We start from the raw sequence: 20,421 nt of genomic DNA on the forward strand, positions 1-20,421 counted from the left end.
CCAGGGGACCTAGCATGGAGCGAGGATAGGGCTGGACCCTGCACAGCTGGAGAAATCCCAGATGCACAGCTTTCTCTTGGAAAACATTCACTTTGAAACCAAGCACCCGGATGCTATGTTTGTGCACCACACCAGCCTTTTCATCGAGAATGGCCCAGAAGTCAAATGCCCTGTCTTCCCTGTGGGAGCTCCTGCTGCGGGAGGCAATGGGGATGGGCCCAGGCTCCCCCAGCTGGCGCCAGGGATGCAAAGGGAGTGCGCACCTGCATGAGACCATATATATCCCTGGGACAAGTGTCCTTTCCCGATCTCTTGAGATGTCCCATGTGATGTGACATAAGTGAGCCCGGAGGAGAATCCTGGCACAAAACTTCCTGCCTCCTTCCTTGACGGTCTTTTTGAGAGACAAGGTGGCTTCTAGTCCTTTTGGAGTGGAGTCTTGGAGGCAGGACACAGGAGTCCTGCAGCTATGGAGCTTTCTGAGAGCTCCTCTCCCCTCCACCCCCACAGGTCTTATTGTATAACAATTTTGTAGTCAATCACTTATTTCTCCTGTAAATCTATCCTCAAAATTTATTTTACACAGATTTTCCTTGGATCCCAAAGCTGGGGAGGGAAAGGAAGGAGATGTGGGATGGGGCTGGCAGTGTGGCTGGAAAGCAGAACAGAACCACAGGACAGGAGGCCAGTGCATTTAAGCAAAGATGTGGAGGCAGCGACAGCATCATTCTGGTTTTAAGAAACTAAGACTGAATGTTCCCGTATACTGCTCTGGGGTCTGTCCTCATTTGCTGAGACAGAGTCCCCAGCCAGGTGTTATGGTGGGGCTTCAGAGACTAGCTTTCCAGAAGAGCTAGGTTTGCTGCCATAACCCCAAAAGCCAGTGCTTTCCCAGGCAAAAGGCAATAACAGCTTTTCGTATTCACCCTAATGAATTAAAGTGTCCAAATGCACATGCAGAGTGTGGTTCCGCCACTCAGTGTGGAAAGGTGGTCCGTTAGTCCCATTGATGTTTTGTTGATCTGTTTTCATCAAGATGACGAAGGCTGAAATGACCCTCGGGAGCCAATGACCCTGGTTTTGAGAGCACTTCGCATGGCAGGCCCTCGGTCCCTCAGTGGTAATAGATGCTGAAGGCGTGCAGGACGTAGAGCAGGGTGGTGATGAAGGCGAAGAACTGGAACGTGATGAGAGCGGTTGCATTAGAGACGGCCAGTGCTGGCCATTGCCCACCCCTCCACGGGGCCCTCAGCCACGTGCTTTAACCCTGCTGTGTCCCCTGTCCACCCCGTTCCCTGCCTGGCCTGAGAGCAGCAGCCACTGGCCCACTGCCCCATCCTCCTCGAAGCTCTCCACCCCGGGTGTCCTGAGGCCACACTCAGTGTCTCGTGCTCATCTCTTATCTGCATACGTGTCTTCCGGCCATAAAGCGGCTTCTCTCTCTCCCTGCCCTGAGTCCTCTCTCGTGCCATTCTCTTGTCCTAGGTGTTTCCTCTGCTACTTTCTGTCACTGTGTGTGCCCTGATGACTCCTCCAGTTTCACTCGCCGGCCCAGACTCCGTTCTCAGTACATGTTGGTCAGCTCCCCATGAGAGCCTCTGGCTCCCGGAGGTCCAGACTGAGCTCCTGAGATGTCACTGCAAGCCTCATAGCTCAGATGGCTCCAGGGCCCTCATCCTGTCCAGCTACCTGAGCCACAAACCTGTGACCTCCACTGCTCCTCCCCAACCACCACTGGCAGCACGATCTGCTGATTTGGCAGCATGTCCACCTCTCCTTTGTCTCGTGCCATCATCCCTCGCCAAGACCTCTTGTGGCCTGGACGCATCCGCTGCTGCCCGCTCCGCCCCTCTAATCTGCCCAAGAGGAAGATGTGACCTTGTTTAACTAGTGCTGTAGGATGACGCCTGCAGCTCAGGACACAGGCTCCAGCCCTCAACACGCTTTCCAGCCCGGCCCATGGTGCCAGCCGCACTTGTTCTGCTGTTCACTCACACTCTGCTCTCATTCACTCATTCGTCCATTCAAGAAATATCTTTTAAGCACCCGTTACTCTTTGAAAATAACAATGTCTATTATAGTGAACATTCAAAACTACTGTCCTCTTGGGGCTCACACTTTAGTGACAGAGCAGAAAGCAAGCAAGATAAACAAATAGCGTGGTAGGAGAGATGGGGCCAGCGCCCAGAAGAAAATGAAGCGGGGGAGGCCTGCTGGTCTTCCTGAGAAGGTGACCTGAGAAGGAACAGGAGAAGAGCCGCCTCCTGGAGCGAGGGTGTCCTTGCCGAGGCCCTGAGGCCAGAGGACGTCTCTGAGTCCAGAGGGTAGCAAGGCAGCCGTGTGGCTGGAGTCCTGACTGGGACAGAGCAGGCATGTGCTGGGCTCAGCAATGAAAGGCCGCCATTGCTGGAGTGGTGAGTGGCCAGAAGGTAAATGCTTGATGGGAAGGGAAAGGAGGCAGATGGGCCCAAAAGGCAGCTAAATACCTGTGGCCACCCCCATGGTCACAGTGCCGGCCAGCATCCATTCTTGTGCTGGGGTCCACACCCCATGTGGACCCCTTTGTCACCGATCCCTCCCCCAGATGACGAGGCTCCACCTTTCTGGTAGCAGCGATTCCTACCCGGCCTGGACATTAGGGTCCCACCTGGAAGTTTTCAAGGTGGGGCAAACGATGAAGGTTGGGCCCCTAGGGAAGGAATTGGCAGCCTGCAGTGAGGCCTGATGCGTGGGGTGCCTTGCACGAAGAGGGAGCTTGGGCCCAGGCCAGGAGGCCAGGTGGTGGGGCTGGAGTCCACTTGCTCCATGGGCTCGCAGGCTGGGGACACTGCTCGTCCCATCACTGGGCTGAGCCACCTCGCCTTGGATCCCTGTGGGCTCTGTCACTGGAATAAAAGGGCACTTGAGCAGATTGGCCATGCAGAGGGACCCAGGCTCCAACTCCGTGTCGAGCAGCGCTCTTCATAGGAGAGAAGGGAGTCCCAGTTTCCATTTTGGAAAAAAAAATCCGAGGGCAGTGAAGTGGGTGTCAGAGCGCTGGGATGGGAAAAACAGAAGGCAAGACGTGACACCTGAACTCGGGTCCTGGACACTGTGAGCCCGGGCACACAGATTGACACATACATCCGCACACACACGCCCTCCCCCGCCCTCTGGGACCAGCCCCCGGCTCCGAGCCCTATCTGGCACCCACCGAGGCTGTAGTGTTTATGTAGTAGTTGTGTATGTCCTGGGTCTCAGAAACGATGGTGGCGTGTGCCTGCAGGACAGCCGCGCTCATGTACAGGATGCCAGTGGTTCCGTGGTACAGGCTGTCCTGGGGGCAGAGCAGAGGCCATGTGAGTGTGCCCTCACGCGGCTGACACAGCCATCCCCCGAGGACATAGCCAGGAGGAGCGACACACAGACAGGCCAGCTCCCGGCTCCAGCTTTGCTTTTATTTGTTTTCAATAGTGTTTCTAATGAAACATCCATGTAGTGAACGACTCAGGGCTAATAAACAGCCATGATGAGCTCAGTGCCAGCCGACACTGATGAGGGCTTGTCCGCCCCAGCTCTTTGCTAGGCCTGTTCTCATTTACCCCACTGGACCTCATCAGCAATGAGAGAAGTCCCATTTGTCATTAGTGCCATTCTGGGGCTGACGGGAACAGGTTCAGTAAGTAAATAAACAGCTGAGGTAGGATTTGAACCCAGGGCCGCATCGGCGCTGGGCAGACGCATCACCCTGGACATGGCCCTAACCACACACATGCTGTCCCATCTCATTTCCACAGCTAAGTTCATGGGCTGCTCTATTGTTCTCTCCACTGACAGAGGAGGAAACTGAGGCTCAGCTCACACGTGGTGGGGTCAAAAGAGTCAACTACTCTGGTTCCAAGTTTCAGTTTCGGACCCTCTGTGCTGAACTCTGAGCCGTGTCCTTCAGCTCAATGAGAATGTCATGCAGCATTAGAAACAGCTTATCAGGTCTGGCAGGAACGTCATCATGGGCAAATCAGCATTTTGCAACCCCTAATGGACTATTCCATTCCGGAAAACTCATTGGTAGATGAAAGAAGCATTAGAGAAAAAGTTGACGGGGCAGGGCTGTCACCCTCCCTGAGGGAGAGTGACCACCAGTCACCCTGTGAGATGTGACCTGAAGCCACTTATGAAGCGTGCTTGCCAGGAAGGTTCAACCCATCTTCAGTAACTCTGAGTGCTAACTTCCAGCTTACAGAAAGTTTAGGGACATGAGGGACGAGTCAAGTCACACCAGGAAGAAGGAAACAGGCAAGTCCAAAGCGGAGGACGTGCTACAGGACAGCTGACCCGGTTTCCTCTGGCAGCGAGAACTATCCTAGACCAAAGAGACCCAGGAGCCATAGCTGCCAAATGTGATGCGTGGCCCTGGTGAGGGTCCTGACTCAACAGGCCAATTGCACTAGATATTTCCGAGATGACTGGGGACATTTGAGTGTGACCTGGGTCTTAGATGACACCGCGGAATTACTGTTAAGGTTTACGTGTATGGCAATGTAAGGAAGCTTGCATATTTTTGGCGGCACACTGAAGTGTGCAGAATGAAATGACGTAATGTTTGGGGATTGCTTCAAAATTCTTCAAGAAAAAAACAAAGACCATACGAAGCGAATATGGCAGAATCCTGGTGATGCTAGACTCTGGGCTACAGTTACATGAGGGTCCCTAAAACGACTCTTGCTGCTTGAGTGTATGTCTTAAGTTGTTTGATATAGAAAAACATCAAGATGCTATGATAACATGAAACATAATTAACGTTGGAATATTGAATGAAAGAATCTACAGCTCAGATTGTTGGTTCACTGCAATTAATATATATATATACATTGAATGTAAAGTTTGTGAGGGATGTGGAAGGACAGACTCAGGGATAGTGATGGACCCTTGAGAGTGGGGTGATATTTTTTCCTGCTGGCATTTCCTTTGATGTTGCTCTAGCGATTTTACCACAGATAAAATTTAGGAGGAAAGGAGTCCAGATGTGCCTGATACAGGAGCACAGCTGCCCCTGAAACAACCCAGGCCTGAATTGCACTTGCACGTGGGTCGTTTTCGATGAGTACGCACAGTGCTGAGAATGTGATTTTCTTGGTAATATTTTCCTTTCTCTAGCTTACGTGATTGTAAGAACACAGGATATAAAACATATGACATGTAAAATGTGTGTTGATCGACTGTTTATGTTATCGGTACAGTAAGCTACTAGTAGTTACATTTTGGGGGGTCAGAATTAGAGGTGGATTTTCAACTGTGTGGTCTGGGGTCCTGCCGCCTTGTTGGAGGGCCGCTGCATACAGAATGTGCACGTCCCCAACTAGGGAGGCATCGAGGGGGCGTGAGGATCAGCTCTGGCAGTGCAATACGTTCCTCCTCTTTAACAGGTAAGCACGTTAGCACAAGAAGTCTTGGTTCCATGGGGCCGAGCCAGGAAAGGCCTCTGGTTCTCCCTTCTCATGACACCCGGGACACAGGTCTGCGGGGAGCAGACCTTTAGCCAGTTCTTACCAGGACTCGCCAAGACTCATATCTCTTGTAAAATCCAAACAGGTAAGACAGCAGGAACAGCAGAGAGATGAGGAACGAGGTCAGCGAGACGTACATCACCCATCCTTGTAGCAGTGGGTTTGCCACTTGAGTGGAGGCCACCAGGATCCAGACCCAGCACCCGAACACCTGTAAGAGAAACTGGAGGGGCTTCGCATGCTGTGGGGGGACAGGTTGCACTTTGCAGGCTCTCTCCTCCTCTGTCTCTGGGCGAAGGCTCTTCCGGTGGAGTTAGGTGGGAATTGCAAGAAATGGGGAGGAAGGCTGGCCCCCTGAGTCACAGTGGATTTTGTTAGAAAATTCAAGGGGCGAACACAGAGGTTACCGATGAAAGGACTTGGCTAAATTTGGCCTGTGGACATATCTTCTTGGCCCAAACGGTGTTGGCACATGCAGTTTTTAAACATTTCTAAATACTCTGCCAACATTTAAAACAGAATATTTCACATGAGAAGTCCAGATTCTAGACCTTTCTTGAGAAATCCATAGTTCTGGCCACAGGAACCCATTCGCCAGGCCAGTGTAGGATGAAATGAGTTGTTACTGTCTCTTTGAAAAGGACCTGGAGTCCTCAGTGGACCACATCCCTCTCCCCACGTGTGGTGCATACTTAGGTATTTACTTTCACTGTAGAATAGTGCTCTCCTTCTCCTGGGTCCCTTCACCCACTGGCAGTGCCTGCCTACTCCTGTGGGCACTTACTTTGGAGCCCCCAGGTTATAGTATCTGACACCCTGGGTCCATTACCATCTGGGCAGTGTGGTTCCAGTTTAATCTCCTGTCAACTCTGTCCAGCCATTTATAACCCCATGGGTAGGGAAACCAGGCCTTTTCCCTGTCTTCTCTGGGCTCTGCCTTTGTTTGCATTGGGGCCGGGCTCGCACCCCTATTGGTGAGCCTAGGGGAGAAACCCAATGCCCACTAGACACATGCCCAGCTAGGGGCCTGGACGGGGACGGTGACCTGAGCTCCAAGTGATTGTGCTGTTGGCTCATCTTGGAAGTTCTGAGTGACCCCCCAGCCTGGGGCCCCTCAGGGAGTCATTGCGAGTCTCCTCAGCCCTCCCCGCTCCATTCCTGTTAAATCTGTGCCTCGAAGCACCGTATCGCTGGGTCCCAGGAACCCCTCCAGCCCATTTCTCTCTGGGGTCCTGAGCACTGCACATCTGCCCACGTGCCCGTGCGAAGCCCCTGCTCTCTGCGGGGCTAGCCCTGAACTGGCATGATCCTGAGAGCACGTCCCTTCTTATGTTTTGCACACCAGTCACCTTGCTCGCCTTGCCCCAGTCCTGGCCCCTGCCCTCAAGGTCCTCAAGTCCTCAAATACAGAACCTGAACTCTCTGCTGCTCCCACATTCCTTCAGAACCCACCTTCCTCAGCACCTGCTGAGTCACCCTCCTGAGGGAGAGAGCTACCAGGAATGGGTGCACGCAGGCCCCTGCAGAGGCTGAGAATGTTCCATTCTTGTGCCGTCTCATAGTGGGTGTGCTGGAGTTTATCTTTTACATAGTAATAAGTTTGAAAATGAAGAAGAACCAGTTGGATTATGAGACCACTGGAGATTTGGGGCAATGGCTCCTGGGTCTGTGGCTTGGAGAAATCGTACCACCAGATGTTAAATTTTCTGTAAAGTCGCCATAATCAAGAGTCATCCAAATGGGTGGCTCATACCTCTGACCATCTGAGACAGCCCATCCCTTCCCTAGTTATGCTGCCTCTCCACATAAGTTTTAAAATCAGCGTGTCAGTATCCACAATGTCTGTCTGCTGGGATTTCCATTGTGCTAAACCTAGAGACCAGTCTGGAGAGAACCGACATCTCTTCTATGTTGAGGCTTCCCACGCACAAACACGGCATCCTCTCTAATTGTCAAGATGCTCTGGTCACATTTTTTTTTATCAACGTTTTATAGTTTTGGGCATCACAGATGCTGTACACATTTTCTTATATCTATGCCTAAGTCTTTGGTTTGAGAGGAGCTACTGTATTTAGACTAAATTTTATTTTATTTTATTTTATTATTTTTATTGATTGATTGAAGAAATGATTAAAATTTTTTTTCCCTCCCATCTACCTCTCCCATTCCCCCTAACCTCTGGTAACCACTAGTTTATTGTCCATGTCCATGTTGATTGATTGAAGAAATGATTAAAAATTTTTTTCCTCCCATCTACCTCCCCCATTCCCCTTAACCTCTGGTAACCACTAGTTTAATGTCCATGTCCATGAGTCTCTGTTTGTTTGTCCTGTTCATTTGTTGCTTTTAAGTTTATATCCCACATATAAGTGGTATCATGTGATTTTCAACTTTTTCTGTCTGGCTTAAAAATTTTTTTTTTTAATTTTCCAATTTTTCTTTGAGAGTGGATAAAAACAGAATTAATTTTGTGTGTTGGCAGTGTATCTTGCGATTTGCCGAGCTGACTTATTAGTTTGAGGAGATATTTTTGGTGATTATTTGGTAGATTCCTTGCGATTTTCTATGTATCTTATTAGATTTTAATTTTTATGATTATTAATGAGGTAGAGCTTATTTTCACATATTTCCTCTTCTATGAAATTTTTTATTGGTAGCAAATTTGTTATAGGTTTGTCCTTTTTTTTATTGATTCATAGGAATTCTTTTTAATAGTACGGATCTCACTGATTATAAATATCACAGATGTATTCTGCCAGCACGGCTCACACATTTTATGTTGTCTTTTGATGAAATGAGTTCTTAATTTTAATGTAATTAAATATGTTGATCTTTTCCTTTATAGACTGTGCTTTTTGGGTCAAGTTTAAGAAATCTTTCCTCACCTTGAGTCCTGAGGCTATTATTACATCTCAGATACTTCTTTGATATTATTTTCTTTCTTCCTGAAATACAGCTGTCAGTCATTTCTTTAGGATAGTCAGTTGGTAATAGTCAGTTGGATTTGTCAGAAACTGTCATTTTCCCCTGACAATTCCTCGCTCTCAGCACTCCCATGATGTTTTTCCCACTGCGTTCTGCATCTTTCGGCATCATTCTGTTGTGTTCTGGCCTCCACTGTTGCTGCTGAGAGCCGGCCGGTGGCTGTACTGCTGCTCAACTCTGTGTTTGGCGTCTGGCTGCTTTCAGAGCCTTCTCTCTGGTGTTCTGCAGTCTGCGTGCATGGCTGTGGGGTGGCTGCATTGCGAATAATGCTATTGGAGACTCTAGGGACTGAAGGGTTCTGCTCACCCCTGTACCGCTCAGCTGGGATATGCACTTTCAGGCTCTGTTTTCCGTAACAGCCCTGGTTTTCTGGGGTTTGTTTTCCCCTCGCACAAACACAATGTGCAGACATAGATAAGTCACCCACCCTCCTGAGGCTTCCAGTGCTGTTGTCCTGGAGAGAGAAGCACTTTTGAATTCACGAAGGGTTCACAGGCTCTCCAGGACAGAGCGGGGACAGGCGAGAAGCCAGAACGGGGCGGGAGGCTGAGCACAGGCAAGGCCTCAAGGGACTGGGCGACGCCTCTGTGAGGCTGGCACCTCCGGAAGCACCAGCTCCGGGGCCTTGTTAATCAATCCTCAGGTGGAGTTTGAGAGTCCTCGACTGAGCCTGGGGTGCCTTGTCCTGAAAGGAGGGACGTGGAGGGATGAGAGCTGCCGTCCCGCATTAGCTGGGCCCATGCATGTCTGTCCCAGTGGTGGGGTCTCCTGCAGGGAGGTGCCAGGGCTGAGCTTTAGGGCACTTGCCAAGTGTCTTCCTCACATGCCATGGGAAGCATATACAGATACTGTCACATGGCCAACACCCAAACAATGCTGGCTACTAGTGGGGACAGCAGTCAGGATTTAGTGGCTGCATATGTGCTTGGACAATTTTAGATGCGCATTAGACCTCCGAGGGCAGAGGGTGGTCTGTGCACTCCTAGTGCCCAGCATCAGGCCTGAAACAGAGCAGGTGGGGAAGGTGTCAAAGAATGTTCTGTTGAATAAATCGAGATAACGCCACCGCCTCACATTCAGCAGGTGCTTTACAGTTTATAACCTGCATTCACTCAGACGACCTTGTTTAGTCGGGATGGCAATTCTAACCACCTTGGGCTTTCTAAGACCAGAGAACTGCCAACTGATACCTGCTTTGGCTGACTGCCAGCTCACCTGTGCCAGGCCCAGGTGGGCAAGGGTACCCATTCATGCTTGTCCCCTCCTGACATCAGAGGCTGCCCTGGCCAGATACTGCCACTTATACGTCCACACTTAATTCTCACCAGGGTCTGTGAGGTGGAACATGCCGCAGGGGACTGGGGTCTGAGGTGGCACAGGACACGGGAAGGACACCGAGGGTCTCCCCATGTGGTCATATCTCACTCCTGAGGGCAGGGGCTTCTGAGCATGGGAAACTTCTGAAACAGCTTCCGTGCTACACAAGCAAAGTGATGCTAGGAATGTTATTTACTTTTATTCCCACTCTCTCCACCTCCTAAAGAGCTGAAGGGACCGGGCCAAGGACAAACTCCAGTGAACTGAAGCTGGGGTGAGCATATTCTCTCGTTTCTGTGTCATGCAGTCTGGGTTGGTTCTTTAGAGGCAAGACAACTTAGAGTGTTTGTCTTTCCTTTTTTAAAAAAAAACTCATATTTAGTTTTCCAGATTTTCTTGGCAGCCTCACCCACTCCTTTCAATCTTCGTCTTGTGTTTCCCAAGAGCAGGATATATTTTTAGATGTTTGAGGCTGGCCCTCAAACTAAAAAACGTCTTATTAGAGCTGGAAGGCAGCCACGCTCATCTCTGTGCTATCGATCCTTATTATTATTATTTTTTTTGAGGGGGGGGAAGCTTGATGAAGGAAAAGCATCAAGCCAAAAATGTGGCGTAGGAATAAGGAGCTTCTGAAATCTGCCGACCCCGAGTCTTGCCGTCAGAGCAGCACGTGAGTCTCACTGCTCCTGGGGTCCCCAGGGACTTCGAGAAAGCCCTCAGGATTGGGTCCTGCCCAGAGGTTTGCATTGAACCGGAGAGAGAGGCTGTGCTGTTAGGTGTCCAATGATGTGGCCGGGATGAGGACCCAGAGCCCATCTCCTCACTTCCACTCTTACTTGGGTCTCCAGAGGAGGGGCCACATCCTTCCTGCTGGGTTCGAACCCCAGCGCTGCCTATTGGGCAGGCTACTTAACTCATCTGTGCCTCCATGTCCCTGACCATCTAACAGAGCAGGTGGGGATAGTGTTGGTCCCATCATCCGGTTCTCATGTGAATGATGAGTGCTGGGGAACCATGACTGGCCATGTTAGCCATCGTCTGGAGTGGCAGAGAAGACGGGAGTTGGGGAGGTTCCCCGAGAAAGACCCAGATGAGGGAATGTCTGAGGCTAGCCTTCCTGAGGATGGGAGTTTACTTTGGGGGACCTGTGACACCCATCAGTGGGGCGAGTAGGATGCACCCTCTATGAGGCTGATGAGAATTTGGGTACCTAGAAAAATGCACTGATTTTTTGCAGACACACACAGTTTTGTCTGCAAGTCTGCGGGCTCCCAGACCCTCAAGCCTACTTGTAGACCCCAAGTGAAGTCCATTGCCATCTCCAGGTTAAATAATGGTGCCACCAACGGCTCTAAGTATTGACAGTGTCAATCAACACATTAAATGCACATCCTGCTCAACCCAGTAATTTCCCTCAGGGGGTCTGTCCCACAAATAATACACATAAACCAAGTGACAAGCGCATAGGGTTGTCTGCTATGCCTGGAGGGTCACAGCAATGACAAGAGACCCCCGGACACTCACCCAGTGGGGCCAGTGAAAGCAACGTGGCCCACACACTGAGATTCAGCAGGCTGCAAAGAGGACAAACACTCCTTATGCCAAGCGGGACAAATGCTAGGAGCTGTAGAGGCTCAGACTCATGAGCCCAGGTGCTGCAACTGTGCAGATAAAGAAGACATTGTGCATGCGTGTGGTGTGTGTGTGTGTGTGTATGTGTAACAGAAAAAGAAGACATTGTGCATGTGTGTGGTATGTGTGTGTGTGTATGGGTGGTGTATTTGGTATAGTGTGTGTGGTGTATGGAATGTGTGTGGTGTATGGAGTGTGTGTGGTATGTGGTATGTGTGTGGTATGTGATATGTGTGTGGTGTGTGGTATGTGTGGTGTGTGTGTGCTGTGTGTACTGTGTGTGGTGTGTGTGTAGTGTGAGGTGTGTGTGCTCGTTTGTAGATGCACAGAATATTTGAGCCATGAAACCCAGCCAGCCAGCCAGTGCCCTGGTCTCTAGGAGGAGCTGCTTGGCCCAGTGACAGGGCTTCAGACCCGCCCTAACAACCCACATGCCCGTTTAGAGAGAGGACAGCCACTGTGCTGGACCATGGAGGCTCACAAAGGATTTCTGAATGGGAGGGAGACAAGAGAGGGTCGCCTTGCTTTAGGAGAGCAGACATGTCCACCTGGATGGAGCGGCTGGGGGCTGAATAGCCTCTGATGGGCAGGGGCGGGTGAGGGGTTATGACAGGGACTGAAGTAGGTGAGAGGCAGGGGCAGGTGAGAGGCTGGGGCAGGTGAAAGGCTGGAGCAGGTGAGGGGCAGTCGAGGGGCTGGGGCTGGGCTACCTGAGCAGAGTTAACTTCGCGCACCACCAGGTTATGAAGACAGATGCTGCCCGAGTAATGACCCTGTGTGGCAGGCAAAGGCGGAGCCCAGAAGACTCTGCTGTCAGGTCTGTATGCCTGGGGAGGCGTGGGCCTGGGTGGGGCCTGCCAGCTGTGAACAAGGGCGGCACCTGTGACAGGTTTTTCTGCGTGGCTGGGGTGTCTCCTTGTGGCAGGCGCACCCACCACTGACATGGCGTCCCTGTCTTACCACTGTTTGGATTTCCCTGACAGCCTTGCATCCCCAGCCCCTCCCTTGAACTCGGCGTAGGCACGAGGCGGATCGCGAGCTTCAGAGACTACTGGCTGGGAGGAAAAGGCCCCAGTCAGACGCCGGGGAGCTAGGTGCTCTGGGCAGCCCTCCCCAGCTGCAGGCCTCCCTATGGCAGCTCCGAGACCCCATGCCCACGAGATACTGCTTATAGCTTCCCAGGAGGCTCTCATCCCTGCATTTGGAGCCAAGGGCTTTGGAAAACTTTCCGGGCATGGTCACCTCCTAAACCAGTTCCGAGAGGCCAAGTGACTTCCCAGCGACCCGTGGGGGTGGGGCAGTTCTGGACAGGATTTCAGGGCCCCAAACAACCAGCATTATGTAGAAATTCTGTGCTCTGTGACCCAACCAGGACACCTCCAAACACTGGCCACTCGTCCTGGCTCACAGAATGAGAATTGCTCTCTGTGGCTTTAAGGTCAGTAGGAAATGGCCAGCCTGGTCTCCTGGTCCCCAGTGAGGGCCCCTGTGTCATCCGGTCCACTCCAGGAACAATAGTGCTGGCCAGGGCTCCATCCAGGTCATATAAGGAGCCCTCGGTGCCCAGAAGAGCCCTCAGGACAGGCTGGCGGCCATCCAGGCAATCAAGGCCCACCTTGGGGTGCGCTGTGGTGGGAGGGGCAGGATACCACAGCGGGAGCGGCAGTGAGTCAGCGCCAGACCTCTCTGCCTTCCTTGCTGGGACCGCACCCAGCCATTCAGACCAGGCCCCCACTGACCCAGCTTTTCACTGAGCAAACAGCCAGATTTACTGGGTAACATAAAATACAGTGATAACAACATTCCATCTTATTCATCCGAAGTCTAAAGGGCTTTCCTTCTTGTCTAAACAAACAAACAACCAGAAACTAAGCATTTGAGGGGCAAGTTTTTCAACTTTGATTTTTTTTACTGTGCACCTTAGAAAAGTCAGAAAGCACTGAACAGGTATAAACAAGCAGGATGGGGACACCCAGTCCCCACAGCGGCCGCCGCATGGCTGCCTCACTCGCCAGGCCTCCCGCCCTGGTCTCCTCTCTTTGGCTCCCACATTTATTAACCTATGTCCCTTCACATATCCCCAAGAAGTAACCAGATGATCCCTGGAGTTGAGCTCAGGCAGGCCCCCCACCTCCTCCTTCGAAGCTCCAGGAACCTGCAAACAGTTTGTGACCTATGGCCATGTTTCTGCCCTTTGTCAGGCACCGAGGACCCAAGGATGTCACCATTCACCCCAGTCCCGGTTTCTGCCTGCTCAGCTGCCACTTTCCCCATCCTGTCTGTGACCAGACCCTGGAGAGCAGGGACCAGACCAATGTCTCTCCTCTGGGAAGCTGCCCTGACTGCAGAGCCCCAGCACACTCCTCTGCGGCCTCCCTAACGGTCATTGTCTCTCTTCACCGACTCCTCCCTAGACCCTGGGCTCTTGGATGCAGGACTCTGCCCTGTGGTTGTTGTGTCCCTGGTGCAGCGCACGGAGCCTGGAACAAAGCCGATTTGGGTACGAGCTGCTGACCGACTGGAGAGAGAAGGCAGGAAGCGGGTTGCTGGACTCTCCATCACTCTCGCTCAGTCTCATCTCCCTGGGCCAATTCCCACAAAGGTGGTGCCGCCTCCGCACCTCTGCCCCACCCCACCTGTGACACCTTAGGACCACACAAAAATATGCGGTCAGAGAGAACGGTGTTCAAATAAACACTGCCCACACAACCATCCAACATCGGCTGGGAGAGGGTCTGCATGGATGGGTGGGGGCTGTGGACAGAGCAGAGGCAGAAAAGCAAAGCTCAGACACTTGGGTCAAGGTGTGGGGCTGAGCTGGATGGGCTGCACAGGTCAGAAGACTCTGGCTCACACCCACTGCATTTGGCCTCCCTTGAGAGTGGTGCCTCGGAGTTGCTGTGGAATGCGGGTCCCCCACCCCCAACTACTCTGGCCCCTTCCTGCTGCTTTGACCTGCCAAGCCCGGGGAAAGGTCCCTGGTGAAGAGCCTGGCAAGGTGGGGTGGGGCAGTGGGTGGGGCAATTTTTATCTGCCAGGCTGCTTATCTGGGGCTCCAGGTCCAGTGGGCCAGGATGTGCTGGGCCCCTTCCTGCCACCTCTGCAGGAGGACCTGTTAGTTAAGTGACACACTGTTGGGTGGGCCTTCCTACAGCTGGCTTGCTTACCTGCCCCATCTGTCTGAGAGAGGCTCATGTTCTGGGAAGGTGGCTCACGAGGTGGGGGGCGGGTGTGGAGGCGCCAGTTAGTTCTGAGGGTCTCTCAGCTCAAGCCCACCCTTCTGTGATGTGGGCTGGAACTCTGCCCACAACCCCAGTTTCTGATTCCCCAGTCCTATCTCTGTCACTCACAGCACACTCTCCTCAAAGGCACCAGTACCAGCTGGGCTGGGCTTCCCCAGGTCTGAGCCCTGTCTGCTGGCCTGATGGGGAGGGCGGCAGCCCCTCACCACTCTGGTGGCTTCAGTGTCTCTTCTCTGCTCCCTCAGCCTTTCAGTGACTATGTGTGCTGTCCCCTGCACTGAGCACTCTCTGTGTGCAGCCTCCCCCGCCCCCATGCGGTCCATCTTCCCGGCACCCTGGCCACATGGAACCATGCACTGGTCTCCCTGGCTGGTCTCTATCTGCCCCATTAGGCTCCAGGCTCCATAAGGCAGGGTCATGTCTATCTTCCTGTCCTTACATCACTGTGCTTGGCACAGAGTAGGTGCTCACTAAACATCTGCCGAGCAAACACATGGCATGTACGTGGGGCCGCTGCCCTTCTTTCTTGCAGCCTGGCTCCCTGCAAGCGGTAACTTCTGGACCCAGGAAGTCCCAGCCTCACCCTTGGTCCAAGCCCTCATGGGATGCTGGGCCTGCATCCCTGAATAAGCATGCCCTGATGACCACTCCAGCTCCTGGGCCTTTGAAATTGTGGCTGAGCACACCCGATCCACATTTTGGAGTGCTCTCCACATGTCCCCGCATCACTCCTCTAAGACAGGGCCTGACCTCATCTGTCCAGACATAGATATGAACAAACCGACTTCAGCTCTGTGCCCCAGCAAGCACATCAAAGCATCTGTGCTCCTAGAGACAGAGCTACAAATATTTTTGTTAGTAAGGGCCGAATGGTGGGACAACCGAGATGAATGTCAAGCTGGCCCCTGGCATTACTGCATTCTTTGTCTTTTGCCTTGTCAATCACCATCTGAGTTTATACTATTAAAAGTACTGAACTGGGTCTGCTAGCAGAGAACAGCAGAGTGCCAGGTCACTTGTCAGCTCTGAGCCTACATCCCCGCAAGGAAATTGCCCTGTTATAAATTCTGTCATATTCTATGGAGTTGCCTGCTTTGTCGTAGGTCTTCAAATACCTTCTCATTTTGGTGGCCCACCCTGGGACATTATCCCTTGTTATCACCTCTTGTTCTCATGTCCCCGGGAATCAAAGCCTGGCCTAGAGCAGCACTAGCTGCGCAGCCAACACTTGCGGGTTCATACCTGGATCCTACCCAGAGAGACCCAGCATCCGGGAAGAGGCCCAGAAGGCCGACGACCATGAAGCAGTGCGGGCTACCTGTGTTTAGTTCTGCTCCACTCTTCCCTGTGGGATGGCCCTGGGCGCCCGGGGGACGTGTGCCTGCAGACACTACTGATGTCCATGCTGGGCCACCCCATCACGGATGACATCTGAGTCTGAATTTTGCTTTCTCTGCCCCATTTTGTTGGCCTGAGCTCCTGGTTTTAGAAGCCACTCTCTGGCCTCATGTCCTTAGAATGACACACGCCTGTCTATGAGGCCTTGGGCCCCAGGACTGGGAATCTACTGGTACTGCAAAGGCTGGTGCTCTGTGGTACCCAGGTGACCAGAGACAAGAGAGGGGCTCCTACTGGCTGCCTCCGCACTGTCCTCTCCAGCCCAGCATGTCTTTTTCTCTCTCCGTGGTGTCAGAATCACCCACTCGCCTAGACCTTCACCCTCCTCTCCTGGTCACCTTCCCATCCCTGTTGTGAGGCCCACACGTGCCAGGGAGGCTTATTGAAGGGAAAGACTGGTGCAGAGCGGCGGTGCAGAATAACCCCGCTAAATATTCCATGTGTGCGGCAGCGCCCCCTTACCCATGGGGGTGTGGTACAAGACCCCCAGTGGAAGCCTGAGACCGCTACAGCACTGAACCCTCTATATGCTGTGTTTTTTTCCTTTATATACACACCTATGATAAAGTTTAATTTATAAATTAGGCACAGTAAGAGAGTAATAACAATAATATAGAACAACTGTAAAAATAGACTATTAAGTTATGTGTGGTCACCCTCTCTTGGCACACTGACATGAAATTCCTTTTCCTTCTTCACAATTTCACAGATGGAAGAAGGCTCATTCTCACCATAGATCTTAGTGACCTCGGCATACCATTTTTCCTCTTTCCTTATAAATTGAGAATTTTCACTTGTTCGTTTCAAGGAAATGCCTTACGGCTTCTCTCTGGCACATCCGAATCGCCAGCATCACTGTTCCTGTGTTTCAAGACCATTACTGAGGAAAAGGGTGAGTTGAACACAAACACTGTGACACCACAACAGTAGGTCTGATGACCAAGATGGCCACTGAGTGACTAATGGGAGGGTAGGGTATAAGCGACATGTTGAACAAAAGGCTGATTCACATCCAGGGTGGGACAGAACGGGTCAGCGAGAGATGTCATCACACTACTCTGAATGGTACACAATGTAAAATTTACGAATTGTTCATTTCTGGAACTTTCCATTTAATATTTTTGGACAGCCACTGATCACAGATAACAGACCACGGAAAGTGAAAATACAGGTAAAAGGGGACTGCTGTGTGTGTGTGTGTGTGTGTGTGTGTGTGTACACACACACATATATATATGAATGTATGCATATATATGGATCATAGTGTTTTCTGTGTTTTCAAAGTTTTCAACAATGAATAAGAATTACTAGTGAATTAAAAATAAAGTTGTGAGAAAACCTCAGACAAAGCCAAATGGAGGGACATTGTACAAAATAAATGGTTGGTGCTCTTCAAATATGTCAAGGCAAAGACTGAGGAAGGCCCAATATGAATGGGGAAAGGGGCGCGATGTGGAAGCCTGGACCGGGTCCGGATCAGAAGGAGAACACTAGTGGCCAAGACGGCAGTTGGCGTAGGTTTACAGAACAGTTGACGCACAGTGTCGGTGTCACCCTCCTCTTTTGACAGCTGTGCTGTATAAGAGGTGGACATTAAGAGACACTGGGTAAAGACTATACAGGAATCTCTGTACTACTACTGTAGCATTGCTATGAATCTAAAATTATTTCAAAAGAAAAATAAAGGAATAAAATCGAACCAGTGAGAAAATCCCATCCCCTAAGATACTGACTCCTGGATCCCAGCATAGCTGTGCGCTTTACTGCTTTACTGCTCCGGGGACTCCACCTACAGGAGCCAGCACGGTGGGGGCAGGTACACAAGAGGCCCCTCTTGCTGGGTCCTTTCCTGATCTCGGAAGCCTCATCCCTCCAGCTCTTGCCCTTTGAACTCTTCTGGGCTCTAGGACTTTCCCTCTCCTGGCTTCCAGCCTGGAAACCCAGCCTGTCATTTGAGGTTCATATCCACAGTGGCCCTCTCTGTGACAGACCTGGACAATTCCCCTACTTGACGAGATCGGATGGCTTCTCCTCCCTGGTGCCACAGCCCCACATGGCCACCTCCTCGAGCACAGTCTGACTGTGGAGGGGAAGTGCTTTCCAGTCTCTCTCCAGCAGTCAGGGACCCTGGGAAGGCAGCGTCACAAATGGCTTGCATGATGGAAATAAAGCATGTGATGGGGTCAACCACAGACCTGACAATTCACGCGGTTGTTCTGAGGTGAGGGATACACCCAGGTCCGGCACAGAAATTGTGAGAGCACTAAGATGTCATCAGCCTGGCAGGATGCCCACGCTGTTTCCCCTTGGGGGCAGGCCTGGCAGAAACCTGCCTCTTGGATGGGGTTTCAGCGGGAGCCACCCAAGTGTGGAGCCTGCCCCGCCCTTCCTCGCTTCTGAGGACCATTAATGGACGCCCTTTAACCGGTTTGCCAAAAGGTCGCCCAGTTGGGCCCAGCCTGCCTTGTAAGTGATGAGAGTTCTAGCTGAGAGCCGAATCTGCTTTCTATCTTTTCCTCCCTGCCTGGGGCAGCACTGCCATGTCCAGAGCTGTGAAGAAAGTATCGCCCACAAGCTAGATATTTCAGGTGTTCAGAAAACAAACTCCTCTGTCCTGATTTGTTCACCAGACTTGACTGTCCCCGTCAGTGAAAAGGGGATGGTGACAGTGGCTTGGGGACGACCAAGCTCAGGGAACACTGTGTGCAGAACCGTGCAGATGGGTGCATGCCAGCACCTGGCAGGAACTGAATCACAGTTCAGCCATGGGTGCCCCTGAGAGTAACCAATGGTGACAGGTTCTCAGTGGGCAGCCAGGGCAGCTCACAGGACTGTTTTATGGGTGAGGTTGTCATGAGCTCCCTCCTGTGGGGTGTCCACATAAGTCAAAGTTTAAGGTCAGCTGACATGACAAGTAAGAAGGTACTGGAAGACCTCTCAGGAGGAAAGAAAGAGTCCCCCATTTGTAACTTTAGAAAAGCACAAACAAGAACTTGGAGAAAAGAAGCCATATAATTCAAGTCCGTTTCCAAAATCATCTTGAGGATCTAGAATATTCCAGCAGCAGTCTGGGCCCCAGTGGGGTGGGTGGAGAAAATCCCCTACGTGAAGGAGCCCAGGGGAGCGCAGGAGGGACTGGAGAGCCTCCCAGTGCTATGGGGCAGTGGGAACGCAGGGACGCAGCAGCCTGGCTGGGTCTCCCTTCCTTCCCTCCCTCTCCTTCCCCTCCCTGGGACAGGACGGGAGCGCAGCGGCCCCTCAGGCCCTCCCTACCTGTGGGGCGCACTCACCAGCTCCGGCAGGAAGAAGGCGTAGGGGATAGTCAGGAACAGCTCCAGCCCCGTGGGCACGTCCGGCGGCGCGTGGCTGGTTGGGGGCGGCAGGTCCCGGGAGGCCATGCTCGCACCCTGCCCGGCGCCTGGCTCCGCAGCCGCCAGCCCGCTGCCCGTCAAATATCACCTCCTGTCCGACACACCCATCAGACGTCGCCTGGGAGGGACAAAAACGTTCCAGTGGAGCAGGTCCTTCCACTCGCGCCAGCCAGAAATCCTCAGCCAAAGGCAGCTGCCGGTCAGGGGGGCCCTACTAGCAGGGCCAGAGCCGCTGGGCTGGGGCAGAGCCTCTCCCTGGGCTCTTCCTTCTCAGGGATTTTGGAATCCTGGAGCATGTTACTCCAGGGACGCTGGCCGCAGCCACCACCACAACCCTGTGCCCAGAGTGTAGGCTAAGGCCTTTTGCCATGACAGAGGTCTATTTAAGGCCTACTATGAGCCAAACAATCTGCAGACCACTCCGGTGTTCCCCACAGCCCTGCATGTGGTGAGGTGGGCTTTTTTCAAACTGTGGAGACCAAGAACCTGCAGGTCATGTCAGTGACTGTACACACTCTGGGTCTCACATCCTTTGCCCTGGCTCCCTTCTCGACTACTCCAGGGGGCCACCCTCAGCCTCTAACCAGCGGGAGAGCAGCCCTCGCTTCCAGCACCCATCCCCAGGGACTTGATGCTTCCTGCTTTCTCTGCACCCTCCTTATGGTCCTCCCCTTTTCCCACAAAAGAGATGGAGGTGGCTATCCTGTCTGGGAGACATCCGCCTAGCAGGCACCCGAGAAGGACCAGGCTGGCTGGGTGCTGCTGCAGGCCCCTGTCCTCCCCCTGCCCACGCAGCGCCCCACTCAGTGAAGCCAGGAGCCGGGCTTGGGGCCAGTCAGTTCCTTCCTGCCTCTGACTACCCGCTGGCCCCACACCGGGCTGTGACCCAGGAGCAGGAGCGCCTTCCTGTCTGTACGCAGGTCCTGGAGATGTGAGCTCCCTTCCTCTCTAGCTTACAATCAACCATCTGCAGAAAGGCCCATGGCCACC

At 52.4% G+C, this 20,421-nt stretch overlaps 1 protein-coding gene across 1 annotated transcript; it reads right to left on the reverse strand.

Annotated features, from left to right (window-relative positions):
- Positions 1 to 992: 992 nt before the first annotated feature.
- On the reverse strand, positions 993 to 19,458 carry MALL (mal, T cell differentiation protein like). Its single transcript, XM_006909445.2, has 4 exons — positions 19,351 to 19,458; positions 5,530 to 5,697; positions 3,194 to 3,316; positions 993 to 1,177 (listed from the first exon to the last, which is right to left on the reverse strand). The coding sequence occupies exons 1-4, from the start codon at positions 19,456 to 19,458 to the stop codon at positions 1,115 to 1,117; spliced, it is 462 nt and encodes a 153-aa protein (XP_006909507.1). The 3' UTR covers positions 993 to 1,114.
- Between the last annotated feature and the right edge of the window lie 963 nt (positions 19,459 to 20,421).

Source organism: Pteropus alecto, unplaced genomic scaffold, assembly GCF_000325575.1.
Source record: "Pteropus alecto unplaced genomic scaffold, ASM32557v1 scaffold223, whole genome shotgun sequence".
In the NCBI taxonomy this organism is placed as follows: domain Eukaryota; kingdom Metazoa; phylum Chordata; class Mammalia; order Chiroptera; family Pteropodidae; genus Pteropus; species Pteropus alecto.

Excerpts from the sequence above, each read along its gene's own strand:
- MALL (XM_006909445.2), bottom strand. The coding sequence starts at position 19,458 with ATGGCCTCCCGGGACCTGCCGCCCCCAACCAGCCACGCGCCGCCGGAC. Across the intron at positions 5,698-19,350 it reads CCTTCTTCCTGCCGGAGCTG|GTGTTCGGGTGCTGGGTCTG; the intron begins GTGAGTGCGCCC and ends TTTCTCTTACAG. Across the intron at positions 1,178-3,193 it reads ACATAAACACTACAGCCTCG|TTCTTCGCCTTCATCACCAC; the intron begins GTGGGTGCCAGA and ends ATCACGTTCCAG.